This window comes from Motacilla alba, chromosome 25, assembly GCF_015832195.1.
Source record: "Motacilla alba alba isolate MOTALB_02 chromosome 25, Motacilla_alba_V1.0_pri, whole genome shotgun sequence".
NCBI lineage: Eukaryota > Metazoa > Chordata > Aves > Passeriformes > Motacillidae > Motacilla > Motacilla alba.
Genome location: NC_052040.1, coordinates 340,031 through 366,514, shown reverse-complemented (window position 1 = coordinate 366,514; position 26,484 = coordinate 340,031). Strand labels below are relative to the sequence as shown.

The window sequence follows — 26,484 nt, the reverse complement described above, 5'->3', positions numbered from 1 at the left end:
ATTTCCCCACTCTCCCAGGGGAGAGTGGGTTGCTCTGCAGGGAACACTTTACCAACTCTTTAATTTATTTAAATTTATTTACCGGAAAGTTCAAGGATCTCACAGAATTCCACCAAAAATTTGCCTTTCAGGTAGAAATTCCTGTGGGAATTTCCAAGGGAAGTTTTTCAAGGAAAGTTTTGTTTGTTTTTTTTTTTTCCCCAGGCTGTTTTTAAACAATGAAAAAAAAAAAGTAAAATTACCGTGTGGGGATATAATTACATCGCAGCCCCGGGCAGGAATTGAGCCACAAATAATCCGAGTCACCCGTGTTTGACTTTCCTTGGGAACAGGGAACAGCCACGCCTGCCCTGAGGGAAGATCCGACTGGGATTGGGAGAGTTCCAAAACCTCTTTATCCCTCTTGGAATGACTTTGTGTCACCGCCAAAAGGAGCTGGGCACGGTCCGGTGTGGAAAGGCACCAGAACCTGCCGCCCTCCCCCAGACTGGCGGAAAACCCCCAAAATTACGGATAAAAACCACAGGAAAACTCTGGATTTTGATGCGCAATGGTTTAATGAGAAAGGAGGAAGCGAAATACCACGGTAGGGATGGAAAACCCCAGGGAAAATGAAGGAAAGAATCGCTCCAGGGCTGGGCATTCCACAGGGGTGACTCCGGGGTTTTCGGGAAGGAGACACGACCTCATCCCACTTTCAGCCAGCCAGGGATCATGGATGGGACCATTCCGAGGTCGGTTTTTTGCCGGAGCCGGGTGGGGGGGGGGGGGGGGGGGGGGAGGGTGGGGGAAGAAAAGAAAAAGAAAAGGGAATTTGCGTAAAAGCGTGGGGTGAAGATGCTTCGGGAAGTGCCGGGATTTGGGGCTGAGAGTGCTTCGGAATCTGCCGGGATTCGGGGCTGAGGATGCTGCGGGATTCGGGGCTGAGGATGCTGCGGGATTTGGGGCTGAGGATGCTCCGGGAAGTGCCGGGATTTGGGGCTGAGGATGCTGCGGGAAGTGCCGGGATTTGGGGCTGAGGATGCTCCGGGAAGTGCCGGGATTTGGGGCTGAGGATGCTCCGGGATTTGGGGCTGAGGGCGCTCCGGAAAGTGCTGGGATTTGGGGCTGAGGATGCTCCGGGATTTGGGGCTGAGGATGTTTCAGGAAGTGCCGGGATTCGGGGCTCAGGATGCTCCGGGATTTGGGGCTGAGGATGCTCCGGGATTTGGGGCTGAGGATGCTCCGGGAGGTGCCGGGATTCGGGGCTGAGGATGCTGCGGGATTTGGGGCTGAGGATGCTCCGGGATTTGGGGCTGAGGATGCTGCGGGAAGTGCCGGGATCTGTGGAGGCTCCGTGGTGGCTCTTGGCTCCTTCCTGCTCATTCCTGGGATGTTTAACAGGGTCTGCAGCTCCCAGAGGATCCGTAGGAAGAGTAGGACCTCCCGTAGCTGTAGGAGCCGTAGGAAGCCCCGGATCCTAGGAAGTTTGACGGTGCCGAGGACCCCACGATGCTCTCCTGCGGGCAGGAGCTGAGGATGGGCCCCGGGAAGGTGATGACCACGGGTGGGGGGTGGATGACAGCCCGCGAGTCCCCGCAGGAGGTGACACAGGGCTGGTTCCAGGTGTCCGCGCAGGGCTGGGGACAGGAGATCCCGCAAGGGGCCAGGCAGCGGGAGCTGGAGCTCTGTCTGTAGGAAAACATCTTCTGGGATTTGGGAAAGGGTCTGGAACCGCAAAGCCGAGGCAGCAGGAAGGTCAGAGACCGATTTGATGGAGGCTGGGCTGGGAGGAGAAAGAACGGACGGCAAAAAGGTCACAAAGAAGCTCAAAATTTGGGGTTTTCCATCTTCTCATGTCCTTGTCTCCTATGCCTCCCGACTCTTAATTATGGAGGCAATTTGACACAAAAATACACCCCCCAAAATTAACAGTAAACCCCAAAATTATCAGTAAACTCCAAAATTAACAGTAAACCCCAAAATGAGCAGTAACCCTCAAAATTAGCAGTAAATCCCAAAATGAACAGTAAACCCCAAAATTACCCGTAAACCCCAAAATGAGCAGTAACCCCCAAAATGACCAGTAAACCCCAATCCCTGCCCTGGCCCTGCTGGCCCCACAGTTCTGGATCCGAGCAAAGCTCAGTTCAGATCCCGACAGTTCCCGGAGCAATTCCGGGCTCGGACTCACCCCTGTGGAGCTCGGAGCGAGTCGGGAGGGTTTGCTGGAGCAGCCCAGAGCCGAGAGGGTTTTTATACCTTTTCTTGGGCAATCAGCTGGAGCTGAAACATCCACGGCTGATGAATGATCCAAGAAAAATTCCCTCCACCTCTCGCTGGCCCAGATGAAGTGATTATTTCGCTCAGCAATTATTGCCGTTGTTGTTACATCCATGGCATTACTCAGGCGCGGTAACGATTTATTTTTCTTGATTTTCCTTGTTGCTTTTTCCTACTTCTGGGATTGCCTCACGATTGCTCAGAGCTTGATCCATCAACGCGAGGCGCTGACATAGCGCGGATGCCACCCCGCTTTTTCCGAGGAAAAGGGAATTGTGCAATTTCTCCCATTACTGACCCACAGTGACTCCGACTCGAGGCACGTTCGTCCGCAGGCGCCTTCCTACGGAATTTGGGAATGGGAAGAGCTCCTTCCCATCCTCCCGATCAAGGAACGCTCCCAGCTTCATGAAACGTCCAGGGGGAGTAACCTGGGAGTTTTCCAGGAGAAATGCACGTCCACTTTTTAGGGAATCTGTGGGATCAGCACTGCTGAGGGAGGAGGATTCATGGATTGGGGTGAGCCAGGGCAGGGAGGGGATCTGTGCATCACCCCAGGAAAACCTGGGAATGTCCAGGTGCAGCTCCAGCTGAGGCAGAGCTCTGGCTGCAACTTCAGCAGATTTCTTCCTCAGATTCCTCCCTCTCCAGTCATTCATGGATTACGTTTCCCATTGTGTCTCCATTTTTCTTACCCAACATTATTCCCAGATTTCCTCAAGAAATGAGGATTTTTGCCCCCAAAATCCCTCCCCTTTACGGAGCTATAAACTGAACGGTGGGGTTTTGAGTGGCACTGAGATTTCTGTTCCAAAATGTTCATTTTGTTCCATTTTTTCCATTGGCAACTGTTAGGGAAAGAAGCCTGAGGGAGCCTTTCCTGAGGTTTCCCTGAGTTTTCCCAACCCTTGGAATTTACAGTTAAGAGGATTCACCCAAACCCAAAACCAGGATTAGGAAAAACCAGGGAAGGAGAAATTGTGGGGCCACAACCCCCGGGAGTTGCTGGAAATCCCCATCGCCACCCCCCCATCCTCCTAAAAGGGCAAAAGGAGAAACCGAGTGGGATCAACCCAAATGAACCCAAAAATTCTTCCTTTCGGCTCCTGATCTTTAATTCTCCCCCTCTGCTCTGCTGAGATCCCACAGGGAATTCCGCGCCTGATTCTGATGTCCGCAAGCCATGAAGTTGCTCAGGGGACCCTTTGGACAAGCTGGGAATGTTGGGAATGTTTGGGAATGTTTGGGAATGTTGGGAATGTTGAGACCCCAGAGCCCCTCCAGGATCTGCAGGGGCTCCAGGGAAGCTGGAGAGGGACTTTTCCTCAGGAACTGGAGGGACAGGACACAGGGACTGGGGCCAGGGGGACAGAGGGGGAATTTGGGGGAGATTTTGGGTTGGAATTGTTCCCTGTGAGAGCCTGGCCCAGGGAAATCCATGGATTTCCTGCCCCTGGAAGTGTCTGAGGCCAGGCTGGTCTATGGAAGATGTCCCTGCCTGTGGAGCAATTCCACCAAAAAAAAAAAATTCATTCCCCAACATTTTTACCAACTCGGCAAAATCAGCAAAACGCTGCAGGAAGCGAAACCGCTTCCAAAAAAAAAGAAGGAAGAAACTGGAGGGTGTTGGGAGAAACTGGTAATTGCTTTGAGGCGGATAAAACAACCGGAGCCCGGGCAGGGATGGCCTCCCGAGGGTTGGGAAACGCCGGGGATGGCTCAGCCCCCGCGGGCGATCCCGGGATGGATAAAAGGCTCCCGGCTCCCAATTCCTCCCATCCCAGCTCCGGATTCCTGAGATTTCAGCTCCTCGGGCTTCTCCTCTTCGGGATCTGAGTGAGTCTGGGGGATGCTTTGGGGGTGGTCAGGGTGGGAATCGCCGCTTGGGGGGGCTGGGAGAGCTGCCTGGGAGGAAAGGAGGGAAAGGGAGAGGGAGAAGGGAAAAAGAGAGAAAAATCTGAGTTTTTGGAGAGGAGCTGTTTGGGAAGGAGGGAGGAAAGGAAAAGGAGAGGGACAGGGAGAAGGGAAAGAGGGAGAAAAATCGGAGTTTTTCCTCAGCAGGTGCTTGGGAGGGAGGGAGGGAGGGAGGAGGAGAGAGGGACAGGAAGATGGGAGAAAGAGAAAAATCTTCTGAGATTTTGGGGAGTTTTTGGAGGGAGGGAGGGATGAGGGAGGAGGAGAGGGACAGGGAAAAGAGAGAAAGAGAAAAATCATCTGAGATTTTGGGGAGTTTTTGGAGGGAGGGAAGGAAGGAGACAAGAAGGGAGGAAGAGAGGGATAGAGAGAAGGGAAAGAGAGAAAAATACGAGCAGGGGCTCTGCTGAGCTGATTTCCAACCCTGCCTCCTCCCCTCCCTCCCCTTCCCGCAGCAGTTCCAGCTCTCTCCTCCCAGGATGTCCTTCTCCAGCCAGCTCAGCTCCCGCTGCTCCGCACCCTGCGCCGTGTCCTGCCCCCAGCCCTGCGCGGACACCTGGAACCAGCCCTGTGTCACCTCCTGCGGGGACTCGCGGGCTGTCATCCAGCCCCCGCCCGTGGTCATCACCTTCCCGGGGCCCATCCTCAGCTCCTGCCCGCAGGAGAGCATCGTGGGCTCGGCATTCCCGGCGGGAATGGGAATGGAGCGCCCCGCGGGCCTGCTGGGCTCCTCGGTCTATGGAGGGTTCTTCTCCTCCTCCAGGAATGCCTGGAGCCAACGCTCGGGGGGCTGCGGGCCCTGCTGAACCGGGAGAGGGGTGGGGAAACCGGGGGGAGCGGCAGCAGGAGCTGGGGCAGGGGCTGAGCAGGGGGATGTGGCTCCGGGGGGCTGGGAGAGGGTCAGAATCCACAGGAAATGGTCAGGATCCATGGGAACTGCTCAGGATCCATGGAAAATGGTCAGGATCCATGGGAACTGCTCAGGATCCATGGGAACTGCTCAGAATCCATGGAAAATGGTTCAGGATCTATGGAAAATGGTTCAGGATCCATGGGAAATGGTCAGAATCCATGGGAAATGCTCGGTGTCCATGAAAGCCCCTCAGCTCCCCTGGGAAATCCTCAGCAGCTCTGGGGGCTGCTCTTCCTCTCCCCCTTCTTGTTTTTAATGTCACTTTTCTCCGAATTTGCCTCTTCCCTCCTCAAACCCTGAATTTTTTGCCCGCTTTTATCCCAATAAACTTCCGTGTTTGCTTGCAAATCTCTTGGATTTCTTCTCTTTTTTATAAAACCTCCGCAAACCCACGGGACCAAACCAAATCCCGTTATCCCAGAGATCTTGGGGGGAGGGTTTGGCTCTTCCAGGAAATGTTTTTATGGATTCACCCATCGGAAAATTCCCATTTCACCTTCCCAGGGAACCAGGTGGGGCAGAGCTGCGCAGTCCTGGGAAAAAATTCCATGAAAAATTGAATATCCACTCCAGAACTGCTCCAAAAGCTCATCCCACCCCAACAGAAAACTCCAAATCGTGATGCAGAAAGGATTTTATTGGGGCTGAGAGAGGGGATTCATCCCGTGACAGCAGCGCCGCCCGGAATTCCGGGGGAATTACAGAGGAATTCATGGGGAATTCCAGGGGAATTCAGTGGGAATTCCAGAGGAACTGGGACAAATTCACCGCAAGGCAGAATGGATGGGAGTTGCCAGAGGGGATCCGATCCAGAGGGAATCGCAGGGCTGGGGTCGCTCCTGGGATCATTCCAGGGATCATTCCAGGGATCATTCCTGGGATTGTTTCTGGGATTGCTCCTGGGATTGCTCCTGGGGTCATTCCTGGGATTGTTCCTGGGATTGTTTCTGGGATCGATCCTGGGATCATTCCTGGGATTGTTTCTGGGATCGATCCTGGGATCATTCCTGGGATTATTTCTGGGATCGATCCTGGGATCATTCCCAGCATCAATCCTGGGGTCATTCCTGGGGTCATTCCTCGGATTGTTTCTGGGAATCATTCCTGGGATCATTCCTGGGACTGTTCCTGGGTTTGTTCCTGGGATTGCTCCTGGGATCGCTCCTGGGATGGTCCCTGGGTTCATTCCTGGGATTGTTCCTGGAGTCATTCCTGGGATCATTCCTGGATCCTTCCTGGGATGAAGGAGCAGCCCCCGCCCCTCTCGGAGCCCTCCTCTCCCTCAACAATTTTCGGATTTATTGCTTTTTCTGCTGGTTTTGGTCATCCGGGGATCCTTTGCTGGGCTTGGGAGGGCGGGGGTAGGAGGGGAAGGGATTTCGGGAATAGCAGGGGTAGGAATTTCGGGAATAGCAGGAGGAGGAGGAGGAGAAATTCCAGCCACCAGAAGAGGCTCCGGGCTCGCAGGAGCTCCGGACACCTCCGGAGCCGAAGGAATTTCCCATTCCCGCCGGGAATGCCGAGCCCACGATGCTCTCCTGCGGGCAGGAGCTCAGGGTGGGCCCCGGGAAGGTGATGACCACGGGCGGGGGGTGGATGACAGCCCGCGAGTCCCCGCAGGAGGTGACACAGGGCTGGCTCCAGGCGTCCGCGCAGGGCTGGGGGCAGGACACGGCGCAGGGCGGCTGGAAGGACATCGTGGGGCTGAAGGTGACAGAGAGGGGACAACGTGAGAGGACAGAGCAAAGAGGAACCCTCATTCATTTATTATTATTATTATTATTATTATTATTATTATTATTATTAATTTTTATTTTTATTTATTTATATTTTAAATTATTTTATATTTTTATTCATTATTTATCTTTATTCATTATTTGTATTCAATATTTATGTTTCTTTTTAATTATAAATCCTATTTTCTGTTATTTGTTATTATCTATTCATTATTTATTATTACCGCTATCTATTTATTTATTTATTCGAATATTCTTATTCCCAATATTCGTACATTCCAACATTCACATTTCCAATGTTCATATTTCTAATACTCATATTTCTTATATTTCAAACCTTGATCTCATTTCTTTAAAAATTCGTCTTTTTAATATTTATATTCCCAGTGTTAATATTTCCAATATTCATTCATTCATCCATCCATTCATCTTTTCAATCTTTCAATTTCCATTCAACTTCCATATTTATATTATTAACACTTCTTATGTTAATTTAATAAATTAATCCCAGAATTAACGCGGTTTGCCCCATTTATTTCTGACCGTCCCGTTCCCAAATCTCGAACCTTGTGAATTTTTAGAGGCAAATAAAACAATTGTGATTTGTGAATTTTTAGAGAGAAATAAAACTATTTCCGAGCTCAAACCCTGCCCCAACCCCAGGCCTGACTTACGTGATGCCACAGCAGGAGTTGGGATGAGAATGGCAGAAAATTGATTTAAAATCTCTCTGCAGGAGCTTTTATAGAGCCTCACCTGGCCCCGGGGGACAAGCACCACTCCTGTCCTTTTTGTCCCCATTGTCCCTCAAAAGCTTTTTTTCTTTCTTGCTTTTGTCTCTCAATCCAGGTGACCGCGGCCATTGTTCCTCCCGAAACTCCACCTTCAAATCCCCAGATTTTGGGATGTCACACAGCGAGGGCGATCCCCACCCTTGGCACAACTCCCGAGCTGAAGATTTATTTCGCTGTGAGCTTTCATATCGATATTTTCATATCGACATTTTCGTATCGACATTCATATTGTCATAATTTCATATGAAATATGAAATATGAATAGGAATTTTCATTTCCATGTCTATATTTTCATATCGATATTCATACTTTCATTTCTATATTCATACTTTCACATCTATATTCATACTTTCACATCTATATTCATATTGTTTATTAATTATGAATATGACTTTTAACTTTGATATCGATATTCATGTTTTCATATGAAACATGAATATGAATTTTCATATCGATATTTTCACATCGATATTCATATTTTCATATCTATATTCATATTTTCATATAAAGTCATATTTTCATATTAAATTAATATGATTTTTCATTTTCATTTTCATATCTACATTCTTCATATATATTAGTATTTTAATATCTATATTCATAATTTAATATCTATATTCATATTTTCATATGAGATACAAATGTGAATTTTCATATAGATATGAAAATATCGATATTTTCATATCGATATTCATATTTTCATATGAAAAATGCATCTGAATTTTCATTTTCAGATCGATTTTTTTCAGATTGATCCGAAATCCCCTAATTCAATATCCAGCCTCTCCATCCCCTGTTTTTGTTTCTCCAAAGAAAGAATTCCTGGCCCAGAGCCGGCGCAGGAGATGAAAGGAGCGAGGCCTCGGGCTCCTCCCTGGATCTTCTTCCCCTCTGAATCAACAGCCGGGGCTGGGATTTCGCCTCAGACTTTTTAATAATCCCCGTGAGGAAATCGGCACCAAAAATTGCCCAATTCCCGCGGGGTGCCGGCAAACGAGGGGTTGGGCGTGAAAACAAGGGTTGGACATCATCCCGAGATCGGGGGATGGCGAGGGCAGGATTAAAATTAGAATGAAAATTAAAGTTAGAATTAAAATTAAAATTAAAATTGAAATAGAAATTAAAATTATAATTGAAATTAAATTTAGAATTAAAATTAAAATTAAAATTAAAGTTAAAATTAAAATCAAAATTAAAATTAAAATTAAAATTAAAACTAAAGTTAAAGTTAAAATTAAAATTAAAATTAAAATTAAATTGTTTTGGCATCTCCAGCCAGTGAGACCACAGGGGAAAGGCGATTTCCAGGGAAGGAGCCACGCAGAAATCCTGGGATCATTCCCAGCCCCAGAGGAGGAGGAGGAGGAAGGTTTTGGGGTGAGGATGAAGGAGGGCAAACAATGATTCAGGAATTTGGTGATGTTTTTGACTGAGATCTTTGCCTCTCCCGGGCTCACTCCTGACTCAGGACCCCGCGCCTGCTGAGCCCGCAGAAAATCCCGCTTAATTAAGCATTAATTAGCAATGATCACCTTTTCCCTTGCTCTTTCCAGGCCCGCACCTCCCACACGAGACAGGGAATCATGGGAGGCCCCGCTGATGGTTTTTATTTTTAATTTTTTTTCTTTCTTTTATAAACCCAGAGGATTTATGAAAACATCCTGCGGCAATGCGGGGAACCTCTGGGAGGAGATCTCGGGCACGGCCGGGACTTGTCAGCGCGATTCATGCTATTAAAATTTCATTATCCCCTGGAAATTTTTTTTTTTTTTCCTGACACTGAAGGGCCCAAATTCCCATTTTCCAAAATTATCCAGAACTCGTGGCTGGGAGGAAACAGCCATCGGTGATTCCTGGAAATCAAACGGAGAATCTGGGAGAGAAATGAGGATTCCCAGGAGGAAGAGAGAGCTGGAATAACCCCAGGGCAGGGCCGTGCAGAAAATGGTTTTTAATGGGCACAAGAAGCAGAACCGGCGCTCACAACAACACAGAATTAACAGGGACACCTTGAATAGCCCGAATTCCCACCAGAATTCCCGCTTTCCTCACAATTCATCCCCTCCTCCTTGGAACCGAACCCCCGGGAAGTTTTCACAATTGCCTATTATTTTTAAATTTTTAGATTTTTTTTTTCTTTCCCAAATTGTCTTAGGGCACGTGACCCAAATAAGAGTTGATTAACATTAAATTAACATTCCAGGGCCAGGCGTAATCCAGCCTGGGAGTGTTTGGGAAGCTCCTGGTTGTTGTGCGGAAGCCCTGGGATATTTTGGGGCGGGGGGTAATTGCAGGAATGACCCGGAATTCCAGCTCCAACGTGGCCATTAGGGAAGAATGAACCGAACATGGTCTTTAGGATAAAAAACAGCGCCTGGAATGGCTCGGGATGGGATGAGCAGGACACGCCTGGCATCCCAAAATGCCCGGAGGGATCCGCTGCTGGCACCGGCTCCTGGAACTTGGAGCTCCAGGTCCCTCCCTGTCACCGCGGAGAGGTGGAGAGGAGTCCTAGGAAAAGCAGTTCAGGAAAGTTTGGATGCAGGAATGTGGGGAAAAGCTTGGGTTTGGCTCAGTTCCCTTTGTTTAGAGGGAAGAAAATCCCGAAACAGCGCCGGGGATGAACAAGACACTAAAAATTCCCATTTTGCTTCAATCTGAAGGTTTTATCCTGGAAAATGCAGAGCCAGGATTTTTTAGGAATAAAATATTTTATCCCAGAAAATGCAGAGCCAGTATTTTTTAGGAATAAAATATTTTATCCCAGAAAATGCAGAGCCAGGGTTTTTTAGGGATAAAATCTCTTATCCCATAAATTTAGCCCTAAATTTTACGTTTAGTCACGTTTGGAGCAGTCCAGGAAGAGCCTGGAGGTGGCCTGTCCCTCTATCCAAGGCTGAGTGTCCCCAAGAGAGCCCAAGGAGCAGAGGAAAAAGGGAATTCGGAACGGGTTTGATGCAGCAGCATTTTAATAAGAATGCAAAGTGGAGTCGAACATTTGCAGAGAGAATAATGCAGACAAAGAGGAGCCGACTCCGAGAAGAGCCCAAAATCACCCAAAAATCACCCAAAAATCATGATCACCAGCTTCAGCCTGACCCCTTCCAGCCCGACACCCCTCCCCTTACACTTGCCGAGACCTTCCAATCCCTACCGTTCCCCAAATCCCTCGGTTCCGATCCACGCTCGGTGTCGAGCTGGGCAGAGAAAGCCCAAAGCACAGACAGAAGAGGCAAAGCCCCAAGAAGAAAGAAAAGCCTGAACTAAACTAAAGCTCTATCCTAGACTTAAAACGCAGGGTCCTGGTTTCCAGCGGCGCTTCCCTCTCCGGCAGCCTTCGTGTCACATTCCGTATTCCTTCACTTCTTCCCTCGTTCCTTTCCATGGTTCTTTCCCTCAAAAACCGCTCAGATCTTCTTGCAGAGGCCCCTCTGGCACGGGTGCTTCCAGCGGGTGGAGAAGGTGTAGGAGCGCTCGGGGACGCACTTGGTGGCGCAGGGCGTGGCGCAGGGCGTGGCGCAGGGCGTGGTGCAGGTGGGGACGCACTTGGTCACGCACTTGGTGGGACACGGGGTGGCGGCGCAGGGCGCAGGGCACGGCGCGGCGCACTTGGTGGCGCACTTGGTGGCACAGGGCTGGGGACAGGGCTGGGGACAGGGTGGGGGACAGGGCGGGGGACAGGGCGGGGCACAAGGTGGGGGACAGGGCGGGGGACAAGGCGGGGGACAGGGAGGGGGACAAGGAGGGGCACATTTGGTGGCACATGGAGCAGCGCACGGAGTGACGCAGGGCGGGGCGCACTGGGTGACACACGGGGGGTCACACTTGGCCACGAACTGCGGCACGCAGCAGGACTCCAGGCACTCCAGGCCCTTCTGGCCCGTCCCGATGGGCACGCCCGCCTCCAGCGCCCCGGCCAGCTCGGCCGACTCGGTGGAGCCCACCACGGTCTCCTGCGGGTACGTGGTGAGGATGGGCCCCGGGAAGGTGACGACCACAGGTGGCGGGAAGATGATGACCCGCGAGTCGGGACAGGCCACCACGCAGGGCTCGTTGCAGGCGGCGGCCCGCGGGTCGGGGCAGGGCTCGGCGCACACGGTTTTCTCGCAGGACATCTTGCGGCTTGGCTGGACCTGAAAGGAGGGGAGAAATGTCAATCCCAAGGAGCCGGAGGGATGGGAGCAACCCCTGGAAAGGTACAAAGTGTTGGGTGGGTTGATATCAACCCTGCTCTGCTTGGCTTGGCTCTTCTTGGTGGCCTTCCAGAGCCCTGGGAACCCAGACTCCTCCCTGGGGACACCAGAAGACCTCTCTGGGGACACCAAACCACTTCTTTTGGGGACACCAAACCACCTCTTTTGGGAACACCAAGCCACCTCTTGGAACACATCAAAACACCTCTTTGGGGACACCAAACCACCTCTTTTGGGGACACCAAACCACCTCTTTTGGGGACACCAAGCCACCTCTCAGAACACATCAAAACACCTCTTTGGGGACACCAAACCACCTCTTTGGGGACACCAAATGACCCCTTTGGGGCTGCTGTTTAATTAACATCTGTTTTCTCCTGTGCAATTTGGGCTCCAGAGGTGGAACTCCGTAAAATGAGGGTAGCACATAAACCACGGTAGGAATGGAGAACACGAGAGGTTTTACTGCACTCGATTTGGACAAAGCCTGGGCTGAGAAGGTAAAAGTCCACGGAATGTCATCCTTATGATGGAATTAATCCATAAGGATACAAATAATTATGGATTTAGTGCAGTCGGTTCATAACAGGCGCCTTTGCCACAGACACTGAGCACAAAACTCACTCGGAAAATTCAATAAAAACCTTTTGCAAGATCATGAGGAAAAACTGAAGCACAACAAAAACCTGAGAGCAGCTGTCCCGAATTTCAATTTCAGAAGGGTTAAAACTCTTCCCAAACCAGGGCTGAATTCTTCTGTCTAGTTTTGAAATAAATTTAAGGGTGGGGATTTGAAAAACAGCATGAAAGTCCATTTCAAGTTGTCATTTCAACCTTACCCAAATTCCACCTCAAAGCACTGAGTGAAGGAGCCACTTAATCTGTTGTTGCAGATTAAATTGAATATTTTGGGCTCAGCCCAGGTGATTATTTCTTTTTTAAGCTGCATATTGGAGAAGCCTGGGTGGGGTTGAGTTTGACTCAAGCCATTTTTGTTTTCTTTCCTCGTTCTAAACACGATGCCCAAATGTGCTTAATTCACCCAAATTTATACCCTAATCCAGGAGCTCTCCTGAGCTTCCCACCCCTTAAATCTGCTTTAACTCTGAATTCCATGTCCTTGACTTGACCCTGATCAGAGACCAAACCAGAGGAAAAGGAATAACTTAAAACCAGACCTAAACACAGAGCACAACACATCCCAAGCAGATTCAAATATTCTCGCTTTGCATAAAACCAAAGCTTTGCATAAACAGAACAAAACCACCTAAAGCAGCTTCCCAAGTTGGCGTTTTTTGGGTCATTCCCGTATCTCCTGCGTAGGAAAACCAGGAATTTTGTAGGGCTGCATCCACAGGGATGTTGTGTCCTCATCCACAGGCGACTGGAGCTCTGCCCATCCCAATATTTCTAAAACTTGCGTTTAAATTTGCACACCGCCTCTGCCCAAAATCAGATAAAAATTGGAAGCCACAAGGTCAGAACCACCCCGCCAGGTGGAAGCTGCTCGCTGAGGTATTTTAAGGTTACCTAAAGGTTGTATCCATTAAATTTCCATAAGGCAATGGAATTAAATGTTTTTAATATTATCTAGATTGCAAATACGTCTTTAAACTTTGATCCCGCAGCACTTCTGGATGAATAATCAAAATCATTTTGATTATTCCATGAAAATAAATGAAATTGTTTTCCAGAACGGCAGAACACGAATCCAAAATTCAGCGCTCAGTTGAACGTAAGCATTTTTAAAATTAGACTCATTTTATTATTTTAGGAAGAAGTTATATCAGAATCCAACTTACTCAGTTCACCGAGGAGAAGCCAACAGGACCCGCTGGAAGCTCCCTGAGTCAGGAATGGTTTTTATATCCCCGGCTGGACCACCAGGCTGATGCAAGAAAATAACGTCATATTTGGGCATTAGGTCCCATTACTCCCCAAACCAAATTTGAGGGGTAATTACAGTAATTGCTTTGCTTTGCTCACTGTTTGTGTTGATTACCCTTTTCTCACCAGCACGTGACCGCCGTTCTTTGGTCCCGGATTCTTCTCATTTCAGAGTTTTGAGGCTCAAATTTATTCCCGCAGCGCTGCAGAGGTGAAAACCCGGGCTGAGCTCGGCTTTGCAGGAGCTCCTGAGCTTTGCAAGGCTCGTCCTTGCAGCTCCTTAATCCCAGGATTTGTTTTCCTGGCCTCCAAGAATGCAGCAGAGCCTAACCCAGCATTAGCCGTGAGTGTTCCTGGCTCCTTCCAAACTTGTCGGGACGTGTTTATGGGAACGGCCGGACTGGAGTGGCCGAGTCGTCTCCCAGAGCCACTCCCGGCTGAGCCCGTGGGGCTCTGGCTCCTCGTTTGGTGTCCAAGTCCAGGATCCGACTCATCCCGAGCTCCAAACCTCAAGGAGTTCCACCTCAGCGTGAGGGAGAACTTCCTTCCATGGAGCTGCTGCCCAGGGAGGGCAGAATTCCCATTGCCCCTGTCCGGAGTCATCCCAAACCCACGTGGATGTGTCCCTGTGTCACCTCCCCGGGGAGATCTCCAACCCCAACAATCCTGGGATTCTGGGATATAAAACAGCACTGGGAGTTGATGTGGCCGGTGGAGCCCTGGTTTAGCACAAAACTCCTCTGCCACAAAGCTCGTGCCCAGGAAGAAATCGGAAGTGGGAAAGTCCCTTTTGGGAAAAGTGGGATGGTCAGAGGGATCCTGGTATGGGATAAATCACTCCATCCCCAGCTCCTTTCCTGGTGGTTTTGGTCACCAGAAAAATGCTGGAGTGTGGAGGAGTGTGGGAAACTCAGGGCAAGGGGAGAAGCCACCAAAGACAATAATTCCCTCTTTAACACAGCAAAAACCAGGAAAAAACCCCAGGATTTATTTAAGGTCACTCAGGACAACTTTGGATCCAGAGGACAAAGAGTTACAGCCCCAGTTGGTGCTGGGGCGAAGCAGAAATTCATGGCATGCTGGAAGCTCAGCCCCCGAGGTGAGAGAAGCACGGTCCCATTTAAATCCCCAAGTATGGCCTGATTTGGGCAGGTGAGTGTTTGGCCAAGTGGATTGAAATGGTATCATTAGGATAACAAACACAGGGGCAGGCTTTTAATCCCAAAGAACCAGAGGGATCCGAATTCCCGAGGCTGACTCAGGGGAATCACGTGGGTGGCCCTGACACATTTGTTTGGAAGGGACGCTATGATTCAGTGCTGCTCTAATACCCGCAGCCTGTCATTAACTTCAGAGAGCCACGGCGCTTTGCATGGGTAAAACATGAGTGGGTGTTTGCAAAACCATCCCCAAGCATTTCCTCACAGCATTCCCCATGAGTGCTTTTGCCCAGGGGAGCCTCTGGGATCGCTCTGCTTCCAGGAGGGAATGGAGAGCATGGAGGTCGGGACAAAAATAAACCAAAAAAAACCAAACCAAAACAAACCAGGAAGGAGGGAAATGAGCCCAGGAAATCTTGGGGGTGTTCAAAAACGACTGGTTTGGGGTGGCAGGTCCCGGGATTGCGATGCCAACCTGACCCAAGGCTCCTCAGCTGAGTGTGACACAAAATTCCGAAGCTGGAAAAGTGGGAGAGGATTTTAAAGGAATCACAGAAACGGGATGGTTTGGATGGGAAGGGATTTTAACAAGCCCCTCATCCCACACCCTGCCATGTGCAGGGACACCTCTCACCATCCCAGGTTGCTCCAATTCCCATCCAGCCTGCCTTGGACTCTTCCAGGGATGGGGAATTAATGGATCAGGAGCAGGATCAGTAGGACCTGTCAGGGGCTGCTTTCCCTGGAGCAGCCCAACCCAGCAGCCTCTGGCAGCTTCGGAAAAGTTTGGAGACACTGGAATTCCTTTCCAGCTCCTTTCAGCAGTGCCAGCCCCGCCAGGAGGATTCCTCCTCTTCCTCCCCTCTCCTTAACAGCAGCAGCCTCCTGCAGCTTTTATCGTGGTTTTGGCTCTCTCAGGGGAATTCCAAGCTCCAGGTCCGCATCCCTTGCCAGGTTCCAGCCCCAGGAATTCCCCAAAAGCCCCTTGGAAGGGAAGAGCTGCCCTGCCCTTTCCTGGCACGAATTCGCTTCCCCAGAGCAGCTCCAGAGGGAGCTTTTGGACCAGCCCGACTTCCACACGCAGGAATTCGTTTCCTCTCCTGCACGTTTTTATGTATTTACGTGCAGAAAATCAGGGATGAGGAAGAGGCTGTGGAATCTCGGTTGGAAAAGGACTTCAGGCTTCAAACTGGTCAAGTTACAAAGGGTGTTGCGAGCAGGAAATAAAAATAAATATTAATTATTCGAGAAGTTTGGGATGGGGAAGGGTCTGGAGAAGTCCAGAGGGAGCTAGGGGGCTCCAACCCTCCCAAATTCCAGAATTAGGCAAAAAAAAAAGATGAGTTGGAAAAAAGAAAAAAAAAACCAAACAACAATGGGAATTTGGATGCAACAGAACTTTAATGGCAGGGAAGGGTTCGGGGCAGAGTCACACGCAGGGAGCACAAAGGACGATTCCCAGGGCTTCGGGAAGCGATGCAAATGCACAAAGGCCGGAGAAGGCAATTCCTGGGATGTCCCTGGCTTGCAGCTTCCCCAGGAGCTGAGCCCAGCCCGCGGCTGCTGCCGGGGGAGCCGGGGCTGCCTCAGAAATAAAAGAAGCCACAGTTTCCTCCTCCAAACCTCCTGGAGCTGGAGCTGCCCCCTCCGTAGGATCCCCCTCCGCAGGAGCCGCCCCCAAAGGAGCTGCCCCCGCCGTAGGAGCCCCCAAAGCCGCCGCCTGAGGAGCCGAAGGATCTTCTGCTCCCAAAGGATCTGCTCCCTCCGTAGGATCTACCCATGGAGCAGCCTCCGTAGGATCCACCCATGGAACCGCCTCCAAGGGATCCCCCAATTCCCCCCATGGAGCTGCCTCCGTAGGATCCACCCATGGAGCCGCCTCCATAGGATCCACCCATGGAGCCGCCTCCATAGGATCCACGCATGGAACCGCCTCCAAGGGATCCCCCAATTCCACCCAGGGAACTACCTCCATAGGATCCACCCATGGAACCGCCTCCGTAGGATCCACCCATGGAACTGCCTCCAAGGGATCCCCCAAGTCCCCCCATGGAGCCGCTGCCCCCTCCGTAGGATCCCCCCCCAATGGCGCCCCCAGACCCAGAAGCTCCCATGGCCCCTGACGGGAAGGAGGTGCCCACAAAGCTCTCCTGGGGAAAGGAGCTGAGGATGGGCCCTGGGAAGGTGATGACCACGGGCGGAGGGTAGACCACGGCCCGCGAGTCCCCGCAGGAGGTGACACAGGGCTGGCTCCAGGCGTCCGCGTAGGGCTGGGGACAGGACACCTCGCACGGGGACGAGCAGCCGCTGCTCATCATCGCTCCTGACGACATCCTTGGGAATGGACGGCAACCTGCGGCAGCACAGAAATCAGAACTGCAGTGCCCAGATTCCAGAGGGAAAGGAAATCCTGCTCTGGTGCCTTCCATGGGCAGGAAAAAATTGGGAAGAAGAGTTTAGAGAGATTCTTGACAACATTTTTTTGATAGAGGGAGAGCTGCAGCACTGGAGTAAAATTGAAATGTTCAAGGAGATCTGGGCCTTTAGACAGTCACCAGGATGATAAAATCCGTAATTTCCTGATTGAAGGAATTATTGCCCTATAAATACGAGATCTCCTCTCATTTCCCTCCATCCTGAACAAATGCCGAGAGTAGTTCAGTTGTAACCTCCCCATCAAATAATCAGGGTTTAATTGACACTTTCCCTTTGTGGTTTGGAGCAGCACAACCTCACATTGGGAGATCTGCTGGTCTCCCAGCAGTTCCAGCCACAAAAATCTTCCCTTCCCAAGAGACAGAATTGATAAAGTGGAATAATTTGGCTCGGAAAAGAGAACCAATACCATATTCCTGATCATTTCAGAGCTCTGACACGGAATCATTTCCCGATTCAGCACCCGCAACTGCATCCCAGTTAATCGAAATGGAATCAGAGGCAGAGAACTCACCGGGCTGGCAGGGAAAACCGGACTGAGGAGAAGGTGCTGGAGAAGCTGCAGGAAAATCCTGGTTTTTATACCCTTCCCCACGGCTCCCAGGCCATGCAACACAACTTTGGGACATCACCAGTGACAATTTTTTTGCTGTATAAGCGCCTTCTAATTGTAATAATTGCTTGGATAAGTGCTAATGATTCGTAAATCAACTCCTCATCAGCCAATACATGCACACACCCTTTGTCTTGCTTTAATCCTTAAATAATTTTTAGATTATTTTATTACAGCTGCCATTTCCTGACCTGGTTCGACTTGGGAATTGCCTTGGAAGGGTGAAGGATCAGGAATTCCCTCAGCAAGGGCAAAAATCGGTTTGGATTTGTCAGGGGAAATATTTTCCGTTCTGCAGAAAATTCCACGGAAATCCAGAATTGGGAAAACCCACAGATTTTGTCTTTATAAATCCTCGGATGGGAAGGGTCATTTTTTATACTCGTTTAACCCAAGGAACTCATTAAAAAGGACTTAAATTAATTCCTTGGATGCTCATTATCGTCCAAGAAAGCCCTGTGTGAGAGCATTTAATTATTCTAATTTTCCTTTTGCCACCTTAATTATCCTAATACTCCTTTTGTCCCCTTTTGGGACAGCTGCAATATTCCGAGGAGACACGTGTCCAGGAGGCTTCATTGGATGAAAATCCCTGAATGTTTTTGAGTGCCTGAAGCTGATTCCATCTAAAACACAACAAAAGCATCTCAAGACTGGCCAGGATTATTTTTTCAGGGAATTCCTGAATTCCCTGAAAATTCCAACAGAATCCCTGGGTTTAAACCTCGTCTGGTGAAAGGGAGAAATGCATAAATAGGAGGAGAGATCTCCAAGCAAAATTCTCTTTATCAATCAGCAGAAACATCCAGGAGGGTTTTAGAAGTGATGGATATTTTGGTGTGGTTGTCACAGACAAACATCTCACACAAATATTGGTGTCATCAAACCCCAGACTGGGTTGGGGGTTTGGTTCTAAATCAAATCAGCTGAAGAGATTTGAGATTTGAAATTCGAGGTTTGAGATTTGAGATCTAAGATTTGAGATTCGATATTCAAGGTTCAAGATTTGAGATTCGAGATCTGAGATTTGAGATTTGAAATCCGAGGTTTGAGATTTGAGATCTAAGATTTGAGATTTGATATTCAAGATCTGAGATTCGATATTTGAGATTTGTGAGTTGAGATTTGAGATTCAAGATCTAAGATTTGAGATTTGAGATTCGATTCTCAGTCGGAGCTGTGAGAGGGAAGTGGCTCCAGTTTGGAGCTGGAATTTCATCCTGTTTTTCCTGGAAAGGATGGCCAGGCCTTGGAAAGGGCTCCCTGGAGGTGTCCACCAAGGAACACCTGGCCATTGGTCTGGGTGACCGGGGGGGATCAGTCCCAGGTTGGACTCCATGACTTTGGAGCACTTTTCCAACCTCAACAACCCCAAAATTCCGTGATCATCCAACATTTCACATTTCTGTCACGATAAAGTTCATTGTCGGTGTTTACATAACTCCTATCCCCACATTTCTGGTGTTTCCAGACCCGATTGGAAAACAGAACACGAGGAGCCGATATCGGGGTTAAGATCTTGCAACAGAACCCGAACAAGCCCTGTCAGGCCCCGGTGACATCCCCGGGTTTGACAGCTGTGCCAGTCAGCAATTCCTCCTTGACTCCTCAATTAATGTGAAACTTTCTGGGTTCCTCCAGTTGGGTTGGGAAATATTTCCATTTACATGGAAAATCCTGGGTTCTGCTGCTGGTTCTCCCATTTCGGCAGCTCTGGGAAGCAGCAGCACTTCCATCAACTCCCCAATATCCAGATTTTGGGGTGGAAAGTGAAACATTGTGCACAAAACTCATTTATTAATCAATAAACCCCTCAAGTGGATCTAAACCCATTCCAGCTTCAATTCCAGCGAGGCCCGGGGACAGCGCCAGCTCCGAGGTGACCTCCTGGGGGTCGGAATGTGGAGCAAATGGGATCAAACCCAAGGGGTGCAGTGCTTGGAACGTGACTTGGGATTAATAATGAATTTATCACGTCACTTAGGAGAACAATTAGGACAATTAATGAAATAATCCAGCCAGCAAAACACGGTTTGGTAACGCGTGGGAAGCTCTTGCACAAAGCACGGCTCCCATTCCACTGGGGGTCAGGAAAAGTATAAAAGAGCTCTTGGAATTCTGCAGTGCCATCCACGGCTGCTCCTCGTCTCCACTTCTCCAGACCCGGTGAGTTGGATCTTCTTTGTCCTCTGCGTGAATAGGGGAAAATATTTTCTGTCTTTTCTCTCCTTCCCAAAAGATGTTTTCAGGAATCTCTCTAAACTCTTCCTCTCTTTTCCTGCTCATGGAAGGCACCAGAGCAGAATTTCTTTTTCTTCTGGAATTTTGGGCGTTGTAGTTAGGATTTATCCCCTGCTTCAGGTTCTTCCCCCTCCCAAAAGGTGTCTCCAGGACAGTTTTTCATGGAGGGCTTGCTCTCCGGCAGACCCATTCGCCTTTTCCAGGCTTTAAAATCCAAAGTCCCACCCATGCCTGCATCGGTAGGCACGGGATCAATGGCAGGACTGGAATTTCCCAGGCGCTGGCATCAGTTCAAGGCTGATGATGACCACCACAACTTTATCACATGGTCCAACAAACTCCTGGGGATGAGCTGCTTCCAAAGGCCCCTGGAGCTTGGCTTTGCTCTCCAGGATTCCCAGCACTTCCAGGGCAGCAGGAAACCCTTTGAGAATCAGCAGAGCTCCATGCAGAAGAACATAGGAAAGGGAGAAACCTGACTCTTCCCAAAATCTCCTTCCCCCTTTTTTCCTGCCCATGGAAGGCACAGAGCAGGATTTCCTTTCCCTCTGGAATTTGGGCACTGCAGTTCTGATTTCTGTGCTGCCGCAGGTTGCCGTCCATCCCAAGGATGTCATCAGGAGCGATGATGAGCAGCGGCTGCTCGTCGCCGTGCGAGGTGTCCTGTCCCCAGCCCTACGCGGACGCCTGGAGCCAGCCCTGTGTCACCTCCTGCGGGGACTCGCGGGCCGTGGTCTACCCTCCGCCCGTGGTCATCACCTTCCCGGGGCCCATCCTCAGCTCCTGCCCCCAGGAGAGCTTCGTGGGCACCTCCTTCCCGTCGGGGGCCATGGGAGCTTCTGGGTCTGGGGGTGCCATTGGGGGGGGATCCTACGGAGGGGGCAGCGGCTCCATGGGGGGACTTGGGGGATCCCTTGGAGGCGGTTCCATGGGTGGATCCTACGGAGGCGGCTCCATGGGGGGACTTGGGGGATCCCTTGGAGGCGGTTCCATGGGTGGATCCTACGGAGGCGCCTCCATGGGTGGATCCTACGGAGGGAGCAGATCCTTTGGCTCCGGGGGCTCCTACGGAGGGAGCAGATCCTTTGGGAGCAGAAGATCCTTCGGCTCCTCAGGCGGCGGCTTTGGGGGCTCCTACGGCGGGGGCAGCTCCTTTGGGGGTGGCTCCTGCGGAGGGGGATCCTACGGAGGGGGCAGCTCCAGCTCCAGGAGGTTTGGAGGAGGAAACTGTGGCTTCTTTTATTTCTGAGGCAGCCCCGGCTCCCCCGGCAGCAGCCGCGGGCTGGGCTCAGCTCCTGGGGAAGCTGCAAGCCAGGGACATCCCAGGAATTGCCTTCTCCGGCCTTTGTGGATCTGCATCGCTTCCCAAAGCCCTGGGAATCGTCCTTTGTGCTCCCTGCATGTGACTCTGCCCCGAACCCTTCCCTGCCATTAAAGTTCTGTTGCATTCAAATTTCCATTGTTGGGTTTTTTTTTCTTTTTTCCAACTCATCTTTTTTACATCATTCTGGAATTTGGGAGGGTTGGAGGCTCCAGGATGAGAACCAGGCCCAGTTATCCCACTCAGCGCTCAAGAAATTTTCCATCACCAATAATTCCCATTAAAACTCTTTTATATCCTTATTTTTGCCTCACATTTTCTTTTCCACATTTTCTCCTACAAATCCTTCGGTTGGAACCCAGCGCCAGCTGAAATCCTCCTCTCTTAAATCCTGGAGTGACTTTCAGGCCTCTTTAACAAGAATTTGGAGCTCTGGTTTCACCCTGTGACACATTCTGGGATTTGCTGAATGGGAATTCTGTGGGATTTTGCCTCTTCTCTCCAGAGCTTCACCACGATTGCAAACAAATTATCTAATTGTTTTCCAATTGAGCCTGTTCCTTCAGCCCCATTAAGGTTTTGCTCGGAGCTGATGAATTTACAGTGTGCCATCATTAAATTAATTGAAGATTAAAATTCCTAAACCTATTTAGGCACACGCGGAATTAAAGCAACTTTAGTCGTGTGTCATCTAATTTTCTATTTGCCTCCAGAGCTGTCAATTCAATTTTTAAAACCCATTTTCAGCTTAAACAGAGAGCAAAAAAATTGATTTTCCAAGCAGGAATCTCTCATATGGACTGCTTCTTTTTCTTGATATTTCTCATATTAACAATTTTAAAGTGCAATAAAAAGCATCAAAAACATATTTTGAATTTTTTTGGGGGGGTTGGTTCCTGCTCTCCCTCCCATGTTTTCCAAGGGAGTAAAGCCGGGTTTTAGGTCACCTTTGGCACATCTTTAGACCTGGGGCTCACCCAGGGTTCTCTCTGTGTTCCCATCCCGACGGAAAAAAACAGCACCAGGCGGGAACCGAGCTCTTGTGTCACTCCTCCCTTGGGAAATGCTCTCTGGTGACATTCTGCTGTCATATAAAAGCAGCCCTTTGATGATGCCACAGTCGGGAGAAATTTCTCCACAATTTGAAGCGTTTGGCACTGCCAGCTCAGAGTGACGGCTCAGAAATCAAGGAGAGCTTCCTCGGTGGATTTCCTTTGGTTCCCATCCCCATCCTCACATTTTCGTCTTGGTTCGCCTTCTTTGATACTCCTGAAAATGTGTTCAGCTTTCCTGAACCTCAGAACTCTGCAGAGAATTGTGATAATCCTAAAAACTGGTTCTAAATATGGCGGCAGAATGGATGGGGCCGGGCTCTGCTCCCAGGGAACAGAGCCAGGCCTCGAGCTGTGCCGGGGGAGGCTCAGGGTGGGAAATTTGGGAAAATCCCTCCTGGAAAAGGGTGGCCAGGGAGGTCTGGAGTGGCCACCCCTGGAGGTGTCCGAGGAAGGGCTGGACATGGCACTGGTCTGATGGGAGATGGACATTGACCAAAGGTTGGACTCGATGACCTTGGAGATTTTTTCCAGCCTCAAGGACTGGATTTTATGATTCCAGGAATGAACAGAATCCTTCAGGAGGGAGGAGCTGAGCTAAACCAGGGTGTAAAATAAAAACCGTGTGGCTTTCCAGCTCATCCCTCATTTGGTCATCAAAGTCATCACCGCCAGACACTTCCGTGCCCCCCAGAGAACAACTGAACCCTTTTGTGCTCGAATTTTGGGTGCTTCATCCAACCCTCCGTTTCACAACCCCAATTAATTAAACAATTACCTCCCAATTACCATAAAACCCCGTAATTGCTCCTCACGGAACCTGCTCAAGGAAGCCTAGGCAGGTAGAGGAGAGGATGGGACCCAAACGGCCCCGCAGAGAAAGGAAATCCCAACAAAACGTGATGATGCAGGAGGGTTTTAATAGGATACACTACGAATGACACCAAACAGACACTCCTTCCTTCAGCCCACTGCCCGAGAAGAATCCACCTTCCACCCATTGTTCTTCTCCCGTCAGGGCTGCACTGACAAGCTCCGTGCCAGGCCTTTCAAGCTGTTTTCTGTTTTTCTTCTCTTGGCACAATGGAAAGAAGGAGCTGGCGCTGAAGCGTGATTAACAGAGGCTGTTGTTAATTAAAACAAAGGGGAGATGCAGGGAAGAGGTGTGGGCCCAGTTCCCAGAGCTCCTGAGCCAGGGTGGCTCCCGTTGATGTTTTTTGCCATTTCCAAAAGCCGGTCCCAGCTGGAGGTCTGGATCTTGGGGTTCTATCTCCTGGGCCTGTGGATCTTCAGCTGCCTCAGTTTCCCAGGCGGGATCCGCGGCTGCTGCTGGTGTAGAACTTCCTGAGGAAGCAGCCCCCCGAGGAGGAGCCCCCATATCCAGAGGAGCCCAACTTCCCTGACACGCCCCCAGAAGAGCTCCCACATCCATAGGAGCCCCCAGATCCGTAGGAGCCCCCAGAGTTATAGGAGCCCCCAGATCCGTAGGAACCCCCAGATCCGTAGGAGCCCCCAGATCCGTAGGAGCCCCCAGATCCATAGGAACCCCCAGATCCATAGGATCCCCCAATTCTGGGCAAGCCACCAGAGTAGCCTCCCGTGCCTGAGCCGTAGGAGGAGCCACTGGAGGGCTGGGGCATGGATGATGTCACGATGCTTTCCTGGGGACAGGAGCTCAGGATGGGGCCGGGGAAGGTGATCCACACGGGTGGGGCGTAGACGAGGGCCGTGGAGTCCCCACACGAGGCCACGCAGGGGCCGAGGCCTCTGCTGTAGGCGCAGGGCTCGGGACACGCCACCTCGCAGCCGGGCAGGCACCGGGAGCTGATGCTGTTCATGGTTCTCAGCGCTGGAGGAGGAGCTGGGAAAGAGAAGATGGAGTCAGGGAATGTCAGGGACAGCAAATGAGGTCCTTGTCCTTCCTGCTCATGGAATTCCAAGATCCCTGAAGCGGGAAAAGAGCTCCAAGAGCATTGAGTCCAAGCTATGCCCAACCCCTACCTGGTCACCCAGACCAATGTCCAGGAATTCCTTGGACACCTCCAGAGTGGCCACTCCAACCCTCCCCGAGCCCCTTCCAAGGCCTTTTCCCTTTTCCAGGAGGGATTTTCCTGAATTTCCCACCCTGAGCCTCCCCTGGCACAGCTCGAGGCCGTTCCCTCTTGTCCTGTTCTATTCCCTGTGATCAGATCCCAAATCCTGCCTGGAGAAGCCCAAAATTCCCCCTGGATCCCCCTTTTCTCCAGGCTGAGCCCCCCCCAGCTCCCTCAGGATTTTCCAGACCCTTCTCCAGCTGCTCCCAGTGACCTTCCTGACAAGGGGGGACCCAGAACTGGCCACAGGATCCTGGCGTGGCTTCACCTCCTCCCTCAAATCCTCCTGTCCTGGGACACCAGTTCTCCCTCCCCTGTAGAAGACACCTAGGATTTGGGTTTTCAGTAAATTTAAGCTTTAAATTTGCCCCTCAAGCTTTGAAAAGCCACAAGAAAAAATTCAAATAACTCCTAAAATTCTATCTTTAAATATCAAATGGATTTCTTCCAAGTGACTGCAGTGAGACTCCAACGAGAAGCAGGATTTCGCTGCTGCGTCTCCTGGCTAAAATCCCCAAAATCAAGGAACGAGTCCTTTCTTTAAAACTGTCGCTACAGAGAATGAGAGAGAGCAAAGAGCAGCTGAAATCCAACTCACCTGGAGTAGCAGGAGAAGTCAGGAGAAGGTTTGAGGAGAGTCCTGAGAGGTTCCTGCTTTTATACCTCTTTGAGGCAGCTCCTGGGCTATGAAACATCCCATAAAATCTCTCACCCTTACCAAATTCTGATTTTTTTTCCTTTGTGTGACTCCTCTAACGCCTGTAATTATTTTCATAGTTCCCAATTAGCAAATCAACCCTCGACATATACAATCTGACTCTCATATCATAAATTTGGCTTTTTCATTGTGTGGGAATTTTACAGCCCGGTTCCTGTGCAATATCCCAGGGATGACTGGATTTACAATGGAACCTGACCCCTGCCTGTTATTTTTCATTAATGATTAAAGTGAGGCCTGGGCAAGATCAACCCTGCAAGTCTGCACTAGGGAACGGCTTGGGTTGATGATGAGATAATTTTGAAGGTCAAACTCATTTGGGAAGAGTTTCAGGAGGAATTCCCTCATGGAAAGGGCTTTGGAAGGGGCTGGCCAGGGGGGTTTGGAGTCCCCATCCCTGGAGGTGTCTGAGGAACAACTGGACATCGGTCTGGGTGACCAGGTGGTCATGGCTCAAACGTTGGACTGGATGACCTTGGAGGGCTTTTCCAACCAAGATGATTACGAGGTTCCAAGTTTGGGATCCACCCTGGGGACACAAAGGTCTGGTGACCTTGGGCTGCGCCCTTGCAGCATCACTGGTGACATCCTGGTGACAACGCTGAGCTCAGCATCTCCAAAATGAGTTTTGATTAAAATTACTCAGAGGTTTCAGGGCTCAGAGGACCTCGCGCGTCACTTCAATGCCTTTGAAATGCGTTTTGCTGTCTCATCCCCTCAATCCGTGGGTCCTCGAAGGGTTGCAAAGAGCCCTGACCCCCAGCCGAGGTCGGATGATTCCGTTTGGGAGGGATTTCACCCAAATCTGAGGATTACACCCCAATTGTGTGAGTGACACGAGGGGAGCCACCTTCCCGAGCGTCACTGAAGGAAAATAAACACAGAGATCAACCCTTGTTTCTTTTGGAACCAGAGTGATGCCGAAAGGATTTTCCTCCGTGAAGTTTGAGACAAAAGGAGACTTTTGGGTGTTGGGTTTGTGTCACTCAAAGCAGGGCTGGAAATGATCAGTAATTATGAGCTGAAATGAAAACAATGGCGAGGCTTAGGAGGATCTTTTTCTTTGTAAGTGATAAGAATTTAGAAAATGATGGGTGACATCACATCCTCCTTATTGTCTGAAAATGGGATAAAAGGGGAGAGACCAGAGA

At 50.2% G+C, this 26,484-nt stretch overlaps 6 protein-coding genes across 6 annotated transcripts; 2 read left to right on the top strand and 4 right to left on the bottom strand.

Annotated features, from left to right (window-relative positions):
- Positions 1-1,329: 1,329 nt before the first annotated feature.
- On the bottom strand, positions 1,330-1,760 carry LOC119711662 (scale keratin-like). Its single transcript, XM_038162114.1, has one exon. The coding sequence runs from the start codon at positions 1,683-1,685 to the stop codon at positions 1,377-1,379; it is 309 nt and encodes a 102-aa protein (XP_038018042.1). The 5' UTR covers positions 1,686-1,760; the 3' UTR covers positions 1,330-1,376.
- Positions 1,761-4,655: 2,895 nt separating this feature from the next.
- On the top strand, positions 4,656-4,982 carry LOC119711459 (scale keratin-like). Its single transcript, XM_038161704.1, has one exon. It carries the CDS (start codon positions 4,656-4,658, stop codon positions 4,980-4,982), a length of 327 nt encoding a protein of 108 aa, XP_038017632.1.
- A 1,405-nt stretch (positions 4,983-6,387) lies between these two features.
- On the bottom strand, positions 6,388-6,786 carry LOC119711458 (feather keratin 4-like). Its single transcript, XM_038161703.1, has one exon. It carries the CDS (start codon positions 6,784-6,786, stop codon positions 6,388-6,390), a length of 399 nt encoding a protein of 132 aa, XP_038017631.1.
- Positions 6,787-16,445: 9,659 nt separating this feature from the next.
- On the bottom strand, positions 16,446-17,177 carry LOC119711457 (keratin, type I cytoskeletal 9-like). The gene has a single exon (XM_038161702.1). The coding sequence runs from the start codon at positions 17,175-17,177 to the stop codon at positions 16,446-16,448; it is 732 nt and encodes a 243-aa protein (XP_038017630.1).
- Positions 17,178-20,774: 3,597 nt separating this feature from the next.
- LOC119711456 (keratin, type I cytoskeletal 9-like) lies at positions 20,775-21,398 on the top strand. Its single transcript, XM_038161700.1, has one exon. It carries the CDS (start codon positions 20,775-20,777, stop codon positions 21,396-21,398), a length of 624 nt encoding a protein of 207 aa, XP_038017628.1.
- A 2,422-nt stretch (positions 21,399-23,820) lies between these two features.
- Positions 23,821-24,360, bottom strand: LOC119711455 (scale keratin-like). The gene has a single exon (XM_038161699.1). It carries the CDS (start codon positions 24,358-24,360, stop codon positions 23,821-23,823), a length of 540 nt encoding a protein of 179 aa, XP_038017627.1.
- Positions 24,361-26,484: the final 2,124 nt, after the last annotated feature.

Coding starts and splice junctions, on each gene's coding strand:
- LOC119711662 (XM_038162114.1), bottom strand. CDS start 1,685: ATGTTTTCCTACAGACAGAGCTCCAGCTCCCGCTGCCTGGCCCCTTGC.
- LOC119711459 (XM_038161704.1), top strand. CDS start 4,656: ATGTCCTTCTCCAGCCAGCTCAGCTCCCGCTGCTCCGCACCCTGCGCC.
- LOC119711458 (XM_038161703.1), bottom strand. CDS start 6,786: ATGTCCTTCCAGCCGCCCTGCGCCGTGTCCTGCCCCCAGCCCTGCGCG.
- LOC119711457 (XM_038161702.1), bottom strand. CDS start 17,177: ATGATGAGCAGCGGCTGCTCGTCCCCGTGCGAGGTGTCCTGTCCCCAG.
- LOC119711456 (XM_038161700.1), top strand. CDS start 20,775: ATGATGAGCAGCGGCTGCTCGTCGCCGTGCGAGGTGTCCTGTCCCCAG.
- LOC119711455 (XM_038161699.1), bottom strand. CDS start 24,360: ATGAACAGCATCAGCTCCCGGTGCCTGCCCGGCTGCGAGGTGGCGTGT.